Below are 18791 nucleotides of genomic sequence, written 5' to 3'. Positions count from 1 at the left end.
TTCAAAAATGTTAACTGGACTCACTTGGAAGGAGGGAAACGTGATGGGCTGAGGTGTCATCCTGCGGCGGAGGGCGGGGGCCGATTTGGGGCGTGGCCTCTTCACCTCAGGCTCCTCCCCTCGGGTCCGCCCGATGTCCTCATCGCACGACTTCCGTGACGTCAGCACTTTTCCCTCCAGGAAGTAGTGGTTTCCGTTCCTGTCCCGCTCCCGCTCGCCGCGTTCCCTGCTCTCTCCCGTCGCCATGGCGATGACGGGCTCGCCGCCCTTGCCGTCCGAGGTGATGGTGCAGTCGGACGCAGAGCTGCTCTGGTGTTTGTGTTTGAACTTGAAGGAGTCGCTGCGAGTGGGCGGGGTCGGAGGGGTCGGCGTGGACGAGGAGGAGCGGGACTCGGTCTTTGAAGGCTGCGGGGAGTGGGAAACCGCGGCGGCGGTGGCAGCTACTGCCGCGATCTGATTGGCCGCCATGTACTCCATCTTAGACGAGGGCGTGTCGGGGCGCTTGAAGGCGTCCGGGTCAAAGATGGACTTCCTCTGCTTGGGTGATTTGTAGATGGAGAGCTGGGCTGCTGTTGTGAGCGGACTGGGATTATCCGGGGCGACCGACATCCCGCCCACCAACATCTTGGGCCACGTGCCTCCACTGTGCTTCTTCTCCAACGTCGTCTCCATCGTGACGCAGTCCGAGTTTGAGACGGGGTCAAAGGGCAAAGAGGAGGGCCCCTTCGAGTAAGGGCAGCACTCCTGGAACGCGCTGGGTCCGTAGCGGCCCGTGCCCAAGTCTGACACCGGCCGAAGGCTCATGGCGTGGAGGGAACCCATGGAGAAGGGCTTGAGGACGTCCCCGTACACCTCATCAGATTCACCCCTGACCTTCCTCCTCTCCTCAGAGATGCTGCCGACGCTGGAGCCGGCGTCGGAGCAGAAGATGTCCGTCTGCGTCGAGCTGTTGTGTTTGAGATTGCGGCCGTTCCTGCAGTGGATGTCCGACAGGTGAATGCGCCCGCTGGACTTCTCTGAAGAGTCGCGCAGACTCTCGAAGATGTTCTGCCCCGACGTGCTGTGAGGGAAGAACTGCAGCGAGGAGACATGAAGGCGTTAGACGCTCAGGATACGCACGAGACATTTTCACATGTTTCCTGTTTAACATGGTTTAGAGAAACCAGGAGAAACAAGGTCACAGACACGGACTCAGGTCTCAGGTCAGTCATTGTTAGATAAAAAGATAAATACTCGGCCAATAGAGACCTTTACACATGCTGTGTTCCATTTACACTGCAACGTTAATCAAGTTAATGGTGTTTTGAGCAGACAACCAGCATAGCAACACGTTTAATGTTAACAAATGAAACAGTTCTGTGTGTACGACAGATTTACTGTGAAACAAATATGACAAAAGTGCTATTAACAGAGTTTCCGAGTTGGAAAAGGAACAAAAAAATCCAAACTCCGACTACAAACGGAACGCACCATTAAGTCTATGCTATCTCATCAAAAATCTGTGCAAATTCATCTCACTGAGTGTTGCTTTGTAAACCCTTAACTCCTCTGCACCAAACCCCACAGAGAAAAACAGAACATTTTCAAACTAACAGCTGCGTACATCACTGAGTTCAAATGAAGTGACCAGGCAGAAAAAGCATTTTACAAACTCTCTTGAGATAAAGACACTTCTCTCCTCGCTGGTATATACTGTATGTTGTGTTCTCGACTGTTTAATGCAGGTTCTCAGCTACAGATGCTGACATTTTACTACCTCATAAAACCACACTTCAATACGCCGTCTCAAACCCAACAGGGTGAAGCTGGAAAGCTAAGCAGGGCATAAGTTAAGTAGAAAAAGAGGAAGATAAGTGTGTCCCACCTTCATGAGGGAAAGACTCAGCGAGTCCCTGCAGCTCCGCAGCAGAGCCTCACACTCCGTCACTGATTTGTTATCCAGTGCAATGCCATTTATCTGAGGAAACGAGAGAAAGTGAACCCTCACACTACAATCCACACTTTTATATCACATAGGACTCAATATGAGATGATTGTTCTGCAGTTCACAGGTAATAAAGAGGGTAATACAGCAAATGATAGAAGAAATGTAGAGTTTTACACTTTATCAAGCAGGAAACGACGCATTCAAGGCAGAGTCATGATGTCGAATGCAACTTATACGCATTTAATTGCAAATTCAGCTCTCTACACTTGTTTTCCAAATGTAATCAAGCATTAAATAAGATATTTATATAACCCGATAGGCTAAAGTGATTAACGCGCACAAGGGCATGGTAAAATACGATCCTCCTTCACGATTAAGATCTTTATGCTTCATCGGTCTTCGCCTCACCAGGCGTCTGACTAAAGAGAAGCAACTAGAAGGTTCATGTTTTCATAGTAAATTACTCACTCACTCTCCCACAACAAACTCCATTTAAAAAATCTGTGATTGTAACATCACGGCACACAGATGATCCACTGCTGCCTCCATCAGTCAGTTCAAAATGGTTGTTTTTGTAACTTCTGTGTTTGAAATCCTTCATTTGGATTCACTTAAATAACAAGAACAAAGCAGCAGCAGCAGCAGACCAGCAGCTGCCGTGTCCCCATGACCTCAAACCACTACAAGAGAGTATTTCCTTATAATGTTGTATTTCTAGACACATTTTACAAAATGTTCTGTTCTCAGGTGGAACCACTGACATTAAAGATCTCTGGGGGAAAAAGGGTTCAGCACAGGTTCCATACTTGAGATTTAAATTAAAAGGGTATTTCTGCTGCTCAGGACAGATTAGCATAAGAAACAATGGTTCCATTTCTGACTTTTTCCCCTCGATTAACTCCCGCCCGAGTTCACTGTAGGTGAGCGTGTAAAGACAGCTCCATCCATCTCTGCAGAGCCGCACTTTTTATGTCACACTTTAATCCAAAGGAGAAGACTTTCCTCCTCCTACTTCACATGCTAATCCAAATCCACCTTATCTGGGGTTAGGAGTGAGTGAAGATACTGGGATGGATCAAGGCCTGGATTAGGAATCCATGGAAACCAGTTTGAGCTGTGGAGTGGAAGGTGTGAAGGTTTAAAATATAATGTCAAAAATCAAAAGTGACTCACAGCGATCAGTCTGTCTCCCACAGAGAGAGAACCTTCTCTGGCTGCTGGACTTCCAGGGACGATGGCAGCAACCAACACGCCGCTCTCCAGACCAATACCACTGTCTGTCATACAGGAAGTTACATTTTTAATAACATATGTAGGACTCTGGAGACTGGGATGGAAAGATTCTGTAGATGGACACAAGGAAATCCAAAACACATGGCAAATACAGTAGTTAGCTAACTTGAATAGACACTCGGGTTATTTGGTAGTTAATATAGGTAGGTAAGTCAGTAGAAGGATAATTAGCCTGCGAGTTACCTAGAAAGTCTGATAGTCTACTAGCTAACTAAATAGTCTGCTCATTAACTACCTACATAGATAGTCTGATAGTCTACTAGCTAACTAGATAGATAGTCTGCTAGCTAACCTGCTAGCTTATGTAGACAGATAGTCTGCTAGCTAACCTGCTAACTAACTAGATAGTCTGCTAGCTAACCTGCTAGCTAACTGGATAGATAGTCTGCCAGCTAACTAGGTTAAAAGTAGGTTAAAAATGAATCAGGACCATGTGTTCGACTGATTTACTGTGAAATAAACACAACAGCAGTGATATTATTGGTAAAAATAGCAGTGTTTGTATGGTGCAGCCATCTTGGAATCCCATGTCAGGGTTATTGATGTTGGAAATCCAGAGTTGTCCCCGGAAGTTCGGAGTTCTCACTATGAATAAGTAAGCTAAGTATTTTAGCACGCTAACGCACCTTTGTGTCCCACGAGGTTGATGTGGACAGGAGTGACCAGCCTCCCTCCCACTGACTTCCGTCTTCGTACCACCATGTTGATGGATCCTCCGCCGCTGAGCACGGCCTTCACCACCTGCTTCCTGTCCTTATTGGTCAGGTCTACGTCGTTGATCTTCAACAACCAATCATTCACTCTGGAAAAACAACGAGGAGTTTAATCATTTTAAATGTTAGCACTTCCCTAAAGTAAAACAGGTTTGTTATTTAGAAGAGAGGTCGACAGAGAAGAGGAGACTGACAGGAAAACATTTTGGATTTCAATCTGGAGGCAGCTTTTACCTTAACCTTCCATCTGCAATACTTCCTTTGTCCACCCTTGTCACAAATATTCCACAATCTCCTGGTAAATATGGATCATTTACCCCGTCTGTGATATCAAACCCAAGTGCCTTCAAGTCCATGTCATCCTGGGAACACAAAAAACAAACTTTATGTTAATATCATCAAAGTCTAGTTCACTTAAAGGCTGAACAAGCGTTTCAGATGTTCTCAGGAGTTAAATGTGCCAGTTGAGGAACTTCTGAACTTTGTTGAAGGACTTGAAGAACCTGAAGAACCATGCTGATGAACAGAACTTTGAACAGTGGAGGGCAGAGTTGCACCTCCGAATGGACAGCCTGTGACGATCATCTTACCCTGTCCTTCTCAAACTCCACCACCTCCGTCTCCCACTCCAGAGAGTCCGTGTCGATGGCCGAGTCGTGAGAGCTGTGGGCCATCAGTTGACAGAACCGGGCCTCCTTCTCCAGCTGGCTCTCCATCTTCTCCCTGAACAAAGACGGACATGGCATGTGGTCAAGTTAAAGGTCACTTACTCCATGATGGATTTGTAGAGACAACTGAAGAAATCACATGCAAACAGACTCGACACTGAAGAGATTTTAGAGCTTAAACATCACAGATGTGGATGGGTTGAGATTAAGTTTTGTCTTCTGTTAACACATACTGGATATTCAGGTTGTATATAAATATGGAATCATTTTAATTCACGTAGTACATAACACATTTTTTGGGGGGGGGGGTTAAATACATATAGTATTTAATTTGTTGTTGGGTTTTTGTGATATTTTAAAATTTTTGCTTCTGTTGAATTGAAATCAACTATAAACCATTTCATTCATCTCTCTGTCATTTCAAAATAAGAGCATGCATTCCATATTATTAAGCTTCCATTCCCAAGTCCAGGTCTCAAAATATATATTTGTACAATTTATCATCATTTTCTGGACCCACTTTGTTTTGTTTGTCCAGCAGGTGGCAGTGGTGCATTACAAATGGCCAGTTGAAGCCAGAAAGGGAAAATACATGACAATGGATAAATTTTGTTTTCCATGATCAGGGATTAATGGTGATGGTTGAAAATAAAATACTCAAAAACACAGTTCATGCTGATGGGACATTTTTTGGCACTTAAGGTGCCGAGAGGGTAGTACTTTTTTAAAAGTACAGAAAAAAATATTTTTGGTATTCAATGACATATCCTAGTCTGTGTTATTCCTCCACAGGAAATCTCAAAATCATGCAACATGAAGAAAACACAACATTTTTTATTATTATTATTATTATTATCATTATCTTTATCATCATCATTATTGTTATTTAAAAAAGGTTATAATTGCAAAAAAAAGGGTTAAAATGCTTTAAACTTCCTACATTTCAAGAATTCAGAGCAAATGCAGAGTGACATTGTAGCTTCAGTAATGTAATTAGACTTTTACAAAAACAATATTATCCATTTATTGGCTCAAAAACAAGCACCTTTAATGGACTACAAGGAAGAATATCACATGCTCCCATACACTGTGTTATACACAATTACAGCCAGCAGGGGGAGCTTTTAAACAAATTTATAAAAGGGAAAAGTGAGTGTGTGTGTGTGTGTGTGTGTGTGTGTCCAAAGACTGATTCTGTGTGGGATTACACACTTTTTAATCTGGATGCAACACAAAACAACTGAGAGGGAGATTTTCACAGTTTACGCCTGAGAACAAACAGTTTACAGAGACAAAAACAGCAGGAGACGAGAAGCTGCTACATGTTTGTGTAATATTATCCCTTTGTTTTTGTTTTTTTTAAAAGACAATTTTCTCTGTTCTAACACGTCATATGTAAAAAAAAAAAAAATGCTCCTTAATTAATTTTATTAACCAAATATTGTGTCAGAAAGAGAAGAAATAAGTGTCTTTACTGTCATTTTACTCCGAGACAATGAAATGTCAGTGGATTCCATAAATACAAATAAAATAGATCAATTAGTGAGCGATGAAATCAAAATTTTAGCAGAATTAATGTCAAATAGAATTTTTTATTTAGTAAATAGATATTTTTTAAAAAAGGACACTAGGCTGAAAATGCGTTGCTACATTATGACCAAATGTGCTCTATATTATGTGTGATTTGGGTTAAAAAGTGGGTCAACACATAGAAAGTTTGGGAAACACCTGGTGTCTAAAAGGTGCCTAAAAAATAAAACCTTTCTTTTGTATAAGTGTCCCATCATTATTATTATTGTAGAGCAAGTTATCTCCTCACAGGAAGTTTGAGGGGTTTTTTCCCTCACTCCTTCACTCTGTGTGACAACGTGTGAAATGGTGAAAATGATGTGTGAATGTTTGATTGTCAAGACTTGATAATAAATACAGATATTTTTCCATGTACTCACTTTATTTCCTTGAGTTCTCTCAGCGCGTCGTTCTTCTGCTTCCTCATGTCGTCCAGATTACGCAGAGCGTCGGCTAAATCGCTGACCGCTCGGTCCCTCTCCCGCCGCAGGTTATCGCACAGAGTCCTGGAATAAAGACATTCATTCAACTCAAATTCACATTTTATGAATGAATAGATTATTGTAAAAAAGAAGAGACATTCATTGTGATTTAAAAAAAGTACCAGACATCTTTAAAAACACAGAATTTAAGGAATAATCTTGACAGAAAAGACAAAGAAATTTAGCATTACATTCAAAAAGAAGGAAATTAAAAAATGGTGAGAGAATATAATAACATTTGTTAAGGTTCCGGTCTCTTTTATGTTGAGAAACGTAAATTATAAATTGTGTAACAGGTGCCAATCTATTGTTTTCCTTCAGATTATAATTCTGTGTCTTCACGGTCATTTTTGAGCCGGTTCACATGCATAAAAACTCTGGAAACTTGGCACGAATGCGATATTGTCACAGTGCTCGGATCAAAATGAATATAAACGGAATAAGTCAGACTGACTGACCGTATGCTCTCCCTCTCCGCCACTATCTTGTCCCTCTCTTGAAAAGCCCAGTCGCGACGACACTTGGCCACCTCGGCCTCCTGCGTGGCCTCCTTCAGCTCCTGGGACATGGCCTCGTACTGTTTCCTCAGCATCTCGATCTCCTTGTTGGCTCGCTCCATGTCCAGAGTCGCCGAGTCTTGTTTCTGTGAACGTTGAAAAAGGGAAATTCGTAAAAACAAAACGTTCAACATGCTACGTTTTCATTTGCCGATTGTTTCAAAACCACTTTAAATCCTCTTTCAGGCCCTGATACTCATAAATATACATTTCTCTCTCTTGCAATACCATAACTGTGTGTTTCTCATCCCATACATTTTACTATCCATGGCTTAAAACCCGGGATGTGGATGAGTAACCAGAACTGTTTCATGCACGAGTGATTTTGATGTATTTTTCTGATTCCAGGCGACGTGCCCTGAAGATGGACGTACCGGAAGTACACGTAAATGTCCATTTGTGGTTGGAACTGGGAACAGCCCCTAACAATAAATCAGTCGTACAGAGAGTGCTGTGTATATATTTTGTTAAATGTTGGACATATTGCTTCATTCCAACGTAAATAGAAAGCGTTGTAAGGCTAAAGAAACTTTTCTATTTTTAATTCTTCATACAACCATTCTTGGAAAAATTGGAGGGTTTATTGTCATTTTATGCTAAGTTTAAACTAGAGGCGCAAGATTTGTTAAAGCCAAAAGTGTGATGTGTTAAAATATAATTTGAGATGAATTGTCTTGATCTTTGTACATCTTACACTACAGACTGAAGAGAACATCTTTAATTCTTACAGATCTGCACAAAAATCAAACAATGATGTAAAAATGACCATCATTTCAATTAGATACGTATTCAAACTCGTTCAGCTCTAGTTTAAGAGCAGGTTTTTCCTGCGTGAACCTCAGTAGTGTACGAGCTCCATGACTCCTGTGAGTTTCAGTTTACCTGTCTGGCCTGATAGTATTCCCGGAGCAGCTGATCCCTCTGAATGATGGCCTCCGTCCTCTCCTTGCGGGCCACGTCCCTCTCCTCGCGCACCGTCTCGATGTCCTTGCAGGCCTGACTCAGCTCCTTCTGGGCCTCGGCCTTGTCCTTCACCTCGTGGCAGTACTTCTCCAGCAGCTCGTTCCTCTCACAGATGGCCCTGTCGCGGTCCACCAGCGACGAGTTCAGCTCCTGACGGGATTAACGTGGAATTAAAGAGAAGCATCATCTGTTTTGACATTTTAGAAGATGTAGCAGCACATTCACATGGCTGTGACTGATGAGTCAGAACATGTTTTTGTTTTTAAATGCCAAATATTTGAAGAATTATGAGCGTAATGATGTCTTTATAAAATGTATTCTTGAGTGTTTTCTTCACCACAACCTTGACAAATCCTCATCCTTCATGAGGCTGAATTAAGTCTTAATTCTGTGGATGAAAAGCGTTTTGTTGGATGCGGTGATCGCTGCGACGGCTGCTGGCACAGAGCGGCTTCAGCCCTGCGGCGAAGACTCCTGTGAAATTCATTATTTTCACTTTTATTTCTGCCCATTTCAGAGGCTCCGTTTCACGTTTTTCCACTTTCCCATTTCAATATTACAGCGTTAAGTATCAGTCGATATCAACACCGATATCGGTCCAATCGGCCGATTTGTTGCAACACAATCAATCCTAAGATTCATTGCAAGCTGGAGAGGAATGTTTTTCCATTCATTTTCTCATTGGCATGTCGACTAATGGAATCGGGAATTGAACCCATGACTTTCTGGCTGAGAGTTCGGTTCACAGGTGCCAGACTTTAAAATCACTGAATAATGCACGTGTTCCTCCTTTTCGTCTTAGACACATTGTAGCTTTGTTGCTAAGCAACAGTGCTAGTGTGACATATTATATATAAAATACAACTGCAAGTAGCCAATAAAAAACGACATAGAACCATTTTGGATTAAATAAATTTTGATAAAAGTGATGATTTAGAAGTAGATTCTGTTACTTTAGGGCAGAGCGCGGCTAACTATCACCACTTGTGTGCTGTGCTAAACTAACATGTAACATGTCTGACATAATTTCCCCAGAAAATTGGTTATTATTTGATAGAATTAGTGACATCTAATGGCAAGAATGAAAGAATTACAAAAACAAAAGGACAAATTCATAAACAGAAAACAGTCAGGGGGTAGCTAGCACCATGATAAGCAAGCCTCATGTAATGATGTTCACTAGCTTCCATTTAGCAGATATGCTAAATTAATTTTGTAGTTAAACCTGCTAATGTCATCAAATCTGACGTGACTTTTTGTCGTACTTGGGCTCAAACGCGTCGCTTCAACAGTTTCAACTGCGTTTCTTAAAAAAATCATCTGCGATGTCACGTGACGGAGGACTAGCATTCATATTCAACTGTATTTGAATCAAATCTGATTGATTTAGCCAAAAATATTGAGCTTTTATTGACATTTCCTTGCTAAATGTTGGAGATAAACGAACGTTTTCATGTTTTCAACCAATGTCTGATTATCTTGTTACTCTTTCACACCAAAATGAGTGCGTATATTTAAAAAAAGAAGAAGAAAAGTTTCACTTTCTTTTTCTCTCCCTACATATCCTGTTCCCCATTTATCCCTTTCACCACATCCGGCCTAGGCAGATGCTGCACATCTTTGAGTCTGGTTCTGCCAGAGATGTCTTCCAGTTAAAAGGGAGTTTTTTTTCTCTTCTAACGACATTAAAGTTCCCAGCCTTCACTTTTGAACATTCCCACTCTTGTTACCTGTCTCAGAGCCTCCAGCTCCTCGCTGGCCACCACGCGCTCAGACGACGTGTTTTTCAGCCGCGCCTCGGCCGCCTCCAGCTCCGTCTGCAGCTTGTCCAGCTCTTTGATCACCTGGTCTCGCTCGCTCATGATGAGCCGGTACTCGTTGAACACCGAGTCGCGCTCCTCCTTGTACTTGTCGCAGTCCTTGGCCGACTTCAGCTGCAGGTTCTTGTAGCGCGTCACCTCCGACTGGAGCCGCTCCATCTCCCGCTGCAGCTCCTTGTTCTGGGCCGACGACTTGTTCAGCTCCTGCTGCACCGTCTCGAACCTACGGCGGCAGCACAAGCATCAAACTAACCGTCATTTTCAGAGTAAATTAGCAGTTAGGTCCAGAAAATGTCGGAAAACGCTTAAACCTCAAAATTATGAGGTTCTCAAGGAAACCAGAAAAATACTTATGAGGTCTTTGTGAACAGAGCTTGTTTCATCTGTAAATAAAGAGTGTTTTTGACGCACACGTGTCCCAGCGTTTTGGTTTTTCTAAAGTGTGGCTCGTGGCCCACTGGTGGCCCTTAGACGCATTGCATGTGGATCTCAGACGATAAACATAATTTCATTTAGTAAAGAAAATGGCACTTAAATGCAGTTGTTAAGGTTTTGTCCTTTGGTTCAGCAGCTGTGGTTGAATATCAGTGAATATTGGTCATGTTTTACTTATTACTAGAGTACGGATATCATACCCTGAACCCAAGATTTGGTTTGAAAATAGACAATACTGTAAAGAACCAAAAATTACACAAAGAATTATTGCTCTGGCTTTTCTAAAAGTCAAAGGAATTTTGACAGTAAAATCTATTTACTTGATCTTTTTTCTTAGTGTTTCATTGTAGTCATTAGTAATTTTGTTAAAATGTTGATTAAAAAAACAAAAACAAATTGTTGTGATTACCACAACTGTATTAATTCCTAATATTTGCTCTGGGATAGAAGAAATTCTAAATGAATAGATATAATAAATATGTTCTTATAAATCATGATTTGTTGTTTGGAGCAAAGAAAACAGAAAATATTCACATTCATATCTGTGTGTAAAGTAATATAAACATACACAAAAAATATTATTTCACATTAAAAGAGATGGATTTTGTTTTATGAAGGTCACATTTTAATATATATTTATTAATTTCTCCATCTAATAAGCAAATTATTACGTCAATAGTGGGTATTCCAAGCATTTTTAGGCACTTTATCCAAAATCCAAGCACTTTTTCAAGGATTTCAAGCACCTGTGGGCAGCCTGGTGTTTGCAGGTGAGTGTATCTTAGGGTAAGTGTGGTCGTTGTTTTTCCTCTCACCTCCTCACGGACGTGGAATACTGCTGCTGGTAGTGCACGGCCGAGTCTCGCTGCATGAGCAGCGCGTCCGTCTGCTTCTGCAGCCGCCGGTTCTCCTCCTCCGTCTGCTCCAGGCGACTCAGGTCCGTGTTGTGGTTGGCCACCTTGTCGCTGTAGCGCTTGCTCAGGGCGTCGTAGTCCTTCTTCACGCCCTCCAGTTTGTCCATGGCCGTGTCGTAGAGCTGGTTCAGCACCTCCGACGAGCCGCTCTCCCTCATCACCTGAGACAACGGGGAAATAATCGCGTTATAGACAACGGTTCATCCACTCAGGCTGAGTAATCACGCTGTTTTAGTCCATTTTATATTGAAATTATCAACAAATTAGGGCTGGAGGTCATAGGGGAAAAATATTATATACTGTTTTATATCATTTAACATCGTTATATATCATGATATAAATCAATCAGGCAAGCAGTTTCTCTGGACTCGAAATTTAAAAATTTCTAATTTCAGATCTAATTCAAAAACGCCAAAAAAAATTATTAATGAAGAAAAATGTACACGTTTTGAATCAATAAACTACTTATTTTTACTTAAATTACACACAATTATCAGCTGTTCTTTGGACAAAATAATTGGTATAAGGTGTTTATTGTTTAATTAAGTGACGGGTAATTACTGATGCAAGTTAAGACTTGAAATGATAAAAAGTCAATAAAACTGAAGGAAAAAGATAAATTTTTTAGAATGCATTTTGTCAAAAACCCAACTTTTTGACATTTGTGTTTATTATTTATGAGGTAAAATTAGTTGATCTTAATTAAAAAAGTATTTTCTTTGCCCTTTTCTTACATATTATTCCCTGCAATTACTTAAGTTGCTTAAGAAATAAATTCTACCTCAGTTTGGTTAGTAATTAGGTGTAAAAAACAGAACCTTTTGTTGTGATTCAAAAGTTGATTTTAAGAAAATACCAGGTTTTTTTAATTACCTGTTTCATTAAAATTTAAAGGCACACTATATGTTGTTTTTATTTAAAAATGATGCAAACACAGACCTGAAGTGTTGTTCAATAAATTAATTAATTAATTAATTAATTAAGCACTAGTGTGTATAATTTATAATTAAATATGATTTTTAATCATATACAGGGGGGGGAATCCATACGGGTCGACATCAATTCTCTTTGTAATCGTTCAAAATGACAGGAAATGAAATAAACAGTGAGCTGTTCTCTTCCTGAACAGCAGGTGGCATCAGCGCGTCGGCACAAAACTCCCAAACTAAAGCGGTGTGGCTTGAAAACAATGACTCATGTGAAGAGTGAGTGAATCCAAACAGCTGACGAGCAGAATGAACAGGTTTATTAAGTGTTGACTGTCCTTCAGAGAGCTTTACAGCGTCTCTGAGGGACACAGACGTGGTCTCCGCTCTCTGCTGATACTGTCCTTCCTGAGTCCTGGGAGAGTTTGTTCAGAGACGTATTGACCCGACTGACGCAGCACAACATCTCACACACACACACACACGCACACACCCGAGTTTACCCGAGCCACAGCGTCTCTGAGCTGCTTGACCTTTTCAGAAATGCTCTGTGTGCATCTGTGAACCCCCCTCGGCTTTTAAACCACGGTGCACACAATTCCCCCCGCTGCTGTCGAGACACAGCTACACACTTTACACCCATGTGACACAACAGCAGCAGCAGCAGCAGCAGCAGCAGCAGCAGCAGCAGCAGCAGCAGCAGCAGCAGCAGCAGCAGCAGCAGCAGCAGCAGCAGACCTGTGAACAAGGTCTGCAACAAGCAAACACTGAGTAACAGTGAGAGACGTGGAAAAAACAACAGCGGTGTCCTTTTAAAGCACGGACACCTGAGCACAGCTGACCACAGCTGACCACAGCTGACCACAGCTGCAGAGCTGCAAAGTAAGAAGTAGCAGGAAGAAGCAAGAAGTAGCAGGAAGTAAGAAGAAGCAAGAAGAAAAGAAAAAACATTGTAAACATGAAGAAACAGATCAAATATAATGTGTAAAAATAAGTGATAATAAGTAGCAATCCATAATGTTTCAGTCTAGAATCGAGGTTTTTCTTATTCTTCTTATTCACGACGGTCAGTGAACACAACACAGATTATTAAAGCCACAGTGACGACGACGTCCTTCTTCTGCTTCACAACAAAACTAGGTTAGATTATGTAAATGAACAAAGACGCTACGTGAAACGCTGCCATGTGTCAGGCTACGACTCTGGTGGCGTGTGCGTGTGCGTGTGCGTGTGGGTGTGCGTGTGCGTACCTGCTGTTGCTGCTGCCTCAGGTCACTCAGTTCTCTCTGGTCTTGTCCGTGCAGTCGTCTCAGCTCCTCACAGTTCTGCTGAAGGTGATTGTGTTCGCGGACGAGCTGAGAGTTGTCTCTCCTGAGCGTCTCCATCTCTTCCTTCAGCTGCGTCTGTTCACCCAACACACGACTGTGCAGCATACTGTGAACACACAGGGTCAAAGGTCAAACATCTGGACACTTCACTTCTTATACACATGTATGACCGATCTGCTTTCTCCTGCTTCTGCAAACATTTTATAGACCTCAATTAAAAGTTAAAGGAGTAAATCAAGAAAAGGATAAATTTGTATTAAACCATCTGTAAACCGTTCACTTTCCCGTACCAAAGTCCATAGAACAAAGTGACAATCTTACATCACGACACACAGGAGTTGTTGATCCATGTGCCTCCTTCATGAGTAAGTTTAAATGTGTTAGTTTGAAAATTACTCCAGTGACATAAAAGTATGAAAAGAGCCAGAGGTTTAACAGCAGGTCGTGTGTCTCTGCTGAGTAAAAACTATCATTTTCTCAATGGAATTTGGTGCAAAGTTTAAAATTGTGAACAGCAAACTCACATTTAACATAGTGTACACTTCAAATATTGCAGAATAAATAGGGCGAGCCTTTGGTTAAATGGCATAAAAACACTTACTGGTAGAAGTCGGCCTCTTTCACAGCCTCCTCGCACCTCTTGAGTGTTTTGGTGTGCTGGTTCTGGAGAGACTGGAGATCTGCCATGGCCCTCATGCACTGACTCTTCAGACGCTCATAGTCATGACCGGCTTTGGAATTTGGCCTTAGGGAGAAAATGTAAAAAACAACAATAATCAGCATGATGGCATCGGCCTCGTATGAGAACAAAACCCAAAGACTGACCTTCTCTTTTATATTACGATTCATAAAGATAGGAATGAACCATAAAACAAACATTTTTGAAATAACGTGGATCCTGACGTGAGCGAAGCGGCGAGAGAAAAAATGACAAACATGCGTGACTTGTGTTAAGAAAAATCATTAAAAGTGAATACATTTGGTTTGTGGATGAAACGAGACATTTAAAAACATCATCATTTCCAGGGTGAACATGCAACACTCTTCTCCTAGTCATTGGCATTAAGAATTATAGTAAACTTTACTTTTTAAAACTTAGAAAAAAAGTAGATTATATTTATTTTACAGTGTATTGTCAACCCGTGTGCAGCCTTATATCCAGATATATCTCCTTTATCTCAGCATATAGACTGAAAATACACACATATTCACGTCACCAAAGCTTACAGATATATACATTTGAGTTATATTGACATATGTAGATATGAAATTATGTTAAAAAAAAGTACTGTTAAAAAATAATAATTACATTATTACATATTGTCATATAAGCAAAAAAATAAACATCTATAAACCACATAAATAATGACTCCAAACTTAAAGAACAACAAAGGAATCATTTAAAAGCAACAAATATCATGATATAATCCAATCAATGACAAAAACAAGTCCTATGTTTAACATTTAAACATGTAAATGTCAAGTTTGTAGCCTGTAAAAAAAGAGTAAAATAAGAAATAAACATGTATTAAGGACAAAAACTGTTCAAATAAAAGCACCGTCCATCTCTGAGGACACGTTCACAGACCTCTGAGCAGAGTAAAAATAGAAAGTTGGCAGAGAGGACGGGCTTTGGTACCTGCAGTCGTCGAAGGTGGTCCCGGGCGATGCCAACGCCAGACGCTTGCGGAGCTCGTCCCTCTCCCTGGTCACCTGCCGGAGCTGGAACAGCACCGTGTCCAGATTGTCTCCGGACGAGCGGTTGTCGTTGACGACCAGTGGCGGTGGCGAGGAAGCTTCGCCGTTCACGGGCGAACCTGAGAACACCAGGACACAGTGGAGTAATGTCATGACGACGCACTGACACGGATTACTGTTCAAACTTGAACCTTTAAAAGACAGTTTGAGTTGAAAATATACAGCCTACAAGTGCATCAGTGTGTCTGAAGTTGTCCAGCAGAGGGCGCTGTGAGTGCACCCTGACCTTATTCACCCCAAATGCCTTGTTGGCTAGGGCTGAACGATTTCATATAAATCATATAATTATTTTTTGAGTGAAATTGCTCTTGCGATACTTCATGTGGTAAATTAAAACATATTATGGCTTTAAGAAATAATCCTCCTGCGATCTGAAAAACACAACAGGCTGTATTGCCATTTTGGTAAAATTGTGATTAATTGTTAAATTCAGCCCTATTCCTGGCCCAAGAAAATAAAATAAGGAAACAGGATGACACAAGCTAAACCTTTACAACACAAACATAAAAGCATTTCCTGCTGTTATTTCAGCTTAAATAACAATATTTTCTGATTATTTTAAGGATTGCCACACATTTTTACAAATATTCCTTCATCGTTTGATGATAAAAAAAAGGTGAGTAACTAATGCTAATGCTATTTTTTTTAATTGTCAATGTCAATTTAATTTATATAGCACATTTTAAAACATATATGTACATATACACATATTTGGGGTTAACAGAATAAAGGTTTAAAGCATAAAAAACTAATAGCCAATACAAAACATGAGAAATGGACAAATGTGATACATTAAGATGATATTCCAAGTAAATTTTAAAATACTGAGATATAATTATTTATGATTTTATTAAAAATTTGTTTTATCAAATAATGCATGGGAAGGGGGGGGAAAAAAAGTTATTTACGAGGGTCCCTGAATGCATGTTGTAACCTCTAGTTCATTTACCTCTTCCAAAATTGTAAGAGCCATTTTTTAACTAATCAAATCAAGTTTTCTAGTATTTCATCTTCTTAAATGTCTATGTTTCCTTGCTCCAAATAACAAAGAAATCATTAAAACTAAACCCTGACTCTGTTTCCACCACCATCTGCATTGTGATTGTGATGATTGTGAAGAGTATCATCTGCATATAGAATGATGTAAAAAAACAAAACAGAACATGAGGGAAAAAGAAACTTGTTTCTTGAACCTGTAGGAGACAGCAGAGCTTTTTTAAGGAAAATAAACTTGATTATTCTAGTCGGGAATTTAACATGAGTGACATTTTATGGTTAGAGTTGAGTAATTTCAGGTGATCAAATTTGATTTATTGTGGTTTCATTTGATTTTAAATGAAAGTAAACCAAACAAGACATTCGAGAATGTTGTCATTGTAAACTTTTCTCACACTTTGAAGCCTAAAAAAAAATCCATTATTTAAGGAAAACTACAGATTCACTGATAATGAAACAACCTGGAGTCATGGCTTTAATCTCGACATGAGAAGGAATTCAGTCAGTGGAATAACAAGGTCATCATCAAAATAATAAGAAGAATCATCACAAGTTTCTCTTCTCTGCTGCCAAGTAGAGTCAGACAGAAATAACTCATCGCTCTTCCGTGAGTCATTTTCAGGCTTGTTTTCCTGATAATGAAGAGCAGCCACAGCAGCAGGAAATGATGTGAAGATTACACACAACAGTTGGCCCATTACGGCTTTATGTAACACGGCTGAGTCACCTGGACCCGAGTCAAATCCACCACGGAAAGACCAGCGTGACAAAACTTCCTCCATGAAATGTGGAGTTTAAAGCAGAGGGAGAAAGATGAAACGCATGAAACGCAGACTTCCTGAACAATGTAACCTAGAAAACTAACCTAGAAAACACTTTCTGGCTTCAATTTGTCCTGATTTCAATTTATTTCTGAGATATTTCAGTTTACAGATCAGTTTCCACGTTGTAATAAATTAGATTTGTACAAAACATTGTTGCCGGTTCAAATACCAGTACAGGTCATGAACACTGGTGTATACCAAGGATGGGTTAAATGCTGGGGGTCAAATTCACTAATCACTAGTTGGTGTGCACACAAAAACTATTTTAATTCTACTAAATTAATCGTTAACAACTTTGATAATGGGTTTCAGTGCTTTTTTTAAATAATTAAAGCAATTTTTCTGACTTTTCAGGTTCTTAAATGTGAATTATTACCAAACATGTAACACTTTTACAAATCACCAAAACAATTTAACAAAACAAAAAAGGTGTTTACATGTTGTCAATTTGTTTTTAAAAATGTAAATTTGTAAATTTGTTTTGGGTTTTGGAAACGTGTTTCATGTTTCGCAAAAATTTGATTTGGAAAATGTAAATTTGTTTAAAATTTTGTTAATTTGTTCTGGTGTTTCACATTTTGTAATAATGTGTTTTCTATGTCTTCCATATAATATATATTATATATCTTATAATATGTCTTCCAGGCCACCATAGATATAGTCATAATTAATTATCTAATCCAACAATTGTGTTGTGAATTAATGATCTCTGCAATTATATATCAAAACGATCTATCTATCGTTATGGGCTTCCTATGTAACGGCTAAAGTTCCAATATTGTGCTTCTCTTGTGATTGTGAATCATATTTCATTATTTTCATTATTAAAAAACGTACCAACGCTGCTGAGGGAGCTGCTGCTTTCAGAGTCCGAGGGCATCGTGGACAGAACGCTGTACGTGGAGCCTGACAGAAAACAAAACATAAAGAGACATTTGTGAGATAACGTTAGAAACCTTCAGTTCTCTGAAGAGCCAGAGCTCACGGCTCTTCGTAGTTTTTGACAACAATTCAACAACCCCGGTCCCTACAGCTTTACGTGAGAATATAAACTGGAAAGAAATGATTATTACAGTCAGCTTCATATGTGGTGCAGGGTTTATACTTGGAATAATAACTTTGAGCAGCTCTACAGTATATTATCGTCGTCGTCGTCATTAAAGCTCCGTCTCCTCGCACTGTTTCACGCTGCCTGGCTTTGATGTATAGTCCCTGTATGTTTCTGCTACACACGCACACTGTCACGGCTCAAATGAGATTTTCTCTTCTCACAGAGAGAGAGGGGGGGAGAGAGAGAGAAAGAGGGGAGAGAGAGAGAGAGAGAGAGAGAGATTAAGCTGTAGGACATTTCACACAATCCATAGGAGAAAGCGTGAAGAAACACTTCCACATTCTCACAGAGCAGCAGAAGCAGACGCTGTGTTTTCACCACCATCTGCTTTGTGATGACAGTGATTAGGGAAAAGGAGAATATCATCTGCATATAGAATGTTCAGGATTTAACAAAAATGGTAAAAGAAAAACAGGAAATTTGACTTAAAAAACATTCTTTCTTTGACCTATAGGTGGCAGCAGAACATTTTAATCAAATAAACTTCATTATTACATTAACGTGAAT

At 40.2% G+C, this 18791-nt stretch overlaps 1 protein-coding gene across 5 annotated transcripts in view; it reads right to left on the bottom strand.

The window, feature by feature from the left end:
* The window catches only part of dlg5a (discs, large homolog 5a (Drosophila)), a 45082-nt gene that overhangs the window by 15705 nt on the left and 10586 nt on the right, over positions 1–18791 (bottom strand). For all 5 annotated transcript variants that reach the window (XM_058651318.1, XM_058651321.1, XM_058651319.1 and 2 more), the window contains exons 2-16: positions 18011–18079; positions 15235–15412; positions 14197–14340; positions 13518–13701; positions 11243–11502; positions 9903–10215; positions 8092–8322; positions 7111–7295; positions 6551–6676; positions 4524–4656; positions 4168–4295; positions 3847–4022; positions 3101–3204; positions 1865–1957; positions 25–1074 (exon numbers count right to left, since the gene is read on the bottom strand). In XM_058651318.1, coding sequence (XP_058507301.1) covers positions 25–1074; positions 1865–1957; positions 3101–3204; positions 3847–4022; positions 4168–4295; positions 4524–4656; positions 6551–6676; positions 7111–7295; positions 8092–8322; positions 9903–10215; positions 11243–11502; positions 13518–13701; positions 14197–14340; positions 15235–15412; positions 18011–18079 — 3374 coding nt within the window. The remainder of the gene's footprint in view (positions 1–24; positions 1075–1864; positions 1958–3100; positions 3205–3846; positions 4023–4167; positions 4296–4523; positions 4657–6550; positions 6677–7110; positions 7296–8091; positions 8323–9902; positions 10216–11242; positions 11503–13517; positions 13702–14196; positions 14341–15234; positions 15413–18010; positions 18080–18791) is intronic.

This window comes from Solea solea, chromosome 15, assembly GCF_958295425.1.
Source record: "Solea solea chromosome 15, fSolSol10.1, whole genome shotgun sequence".
Taxonomy (NCBI): Eukaryota; Metazoa; Chordata; class Actinopteri; order Pleuronectiformes; family Soleidae; genus Solea; species Solea solea.
This window is presented reverse-complemented; position numbering and strand designations above follow the sequence as displayed.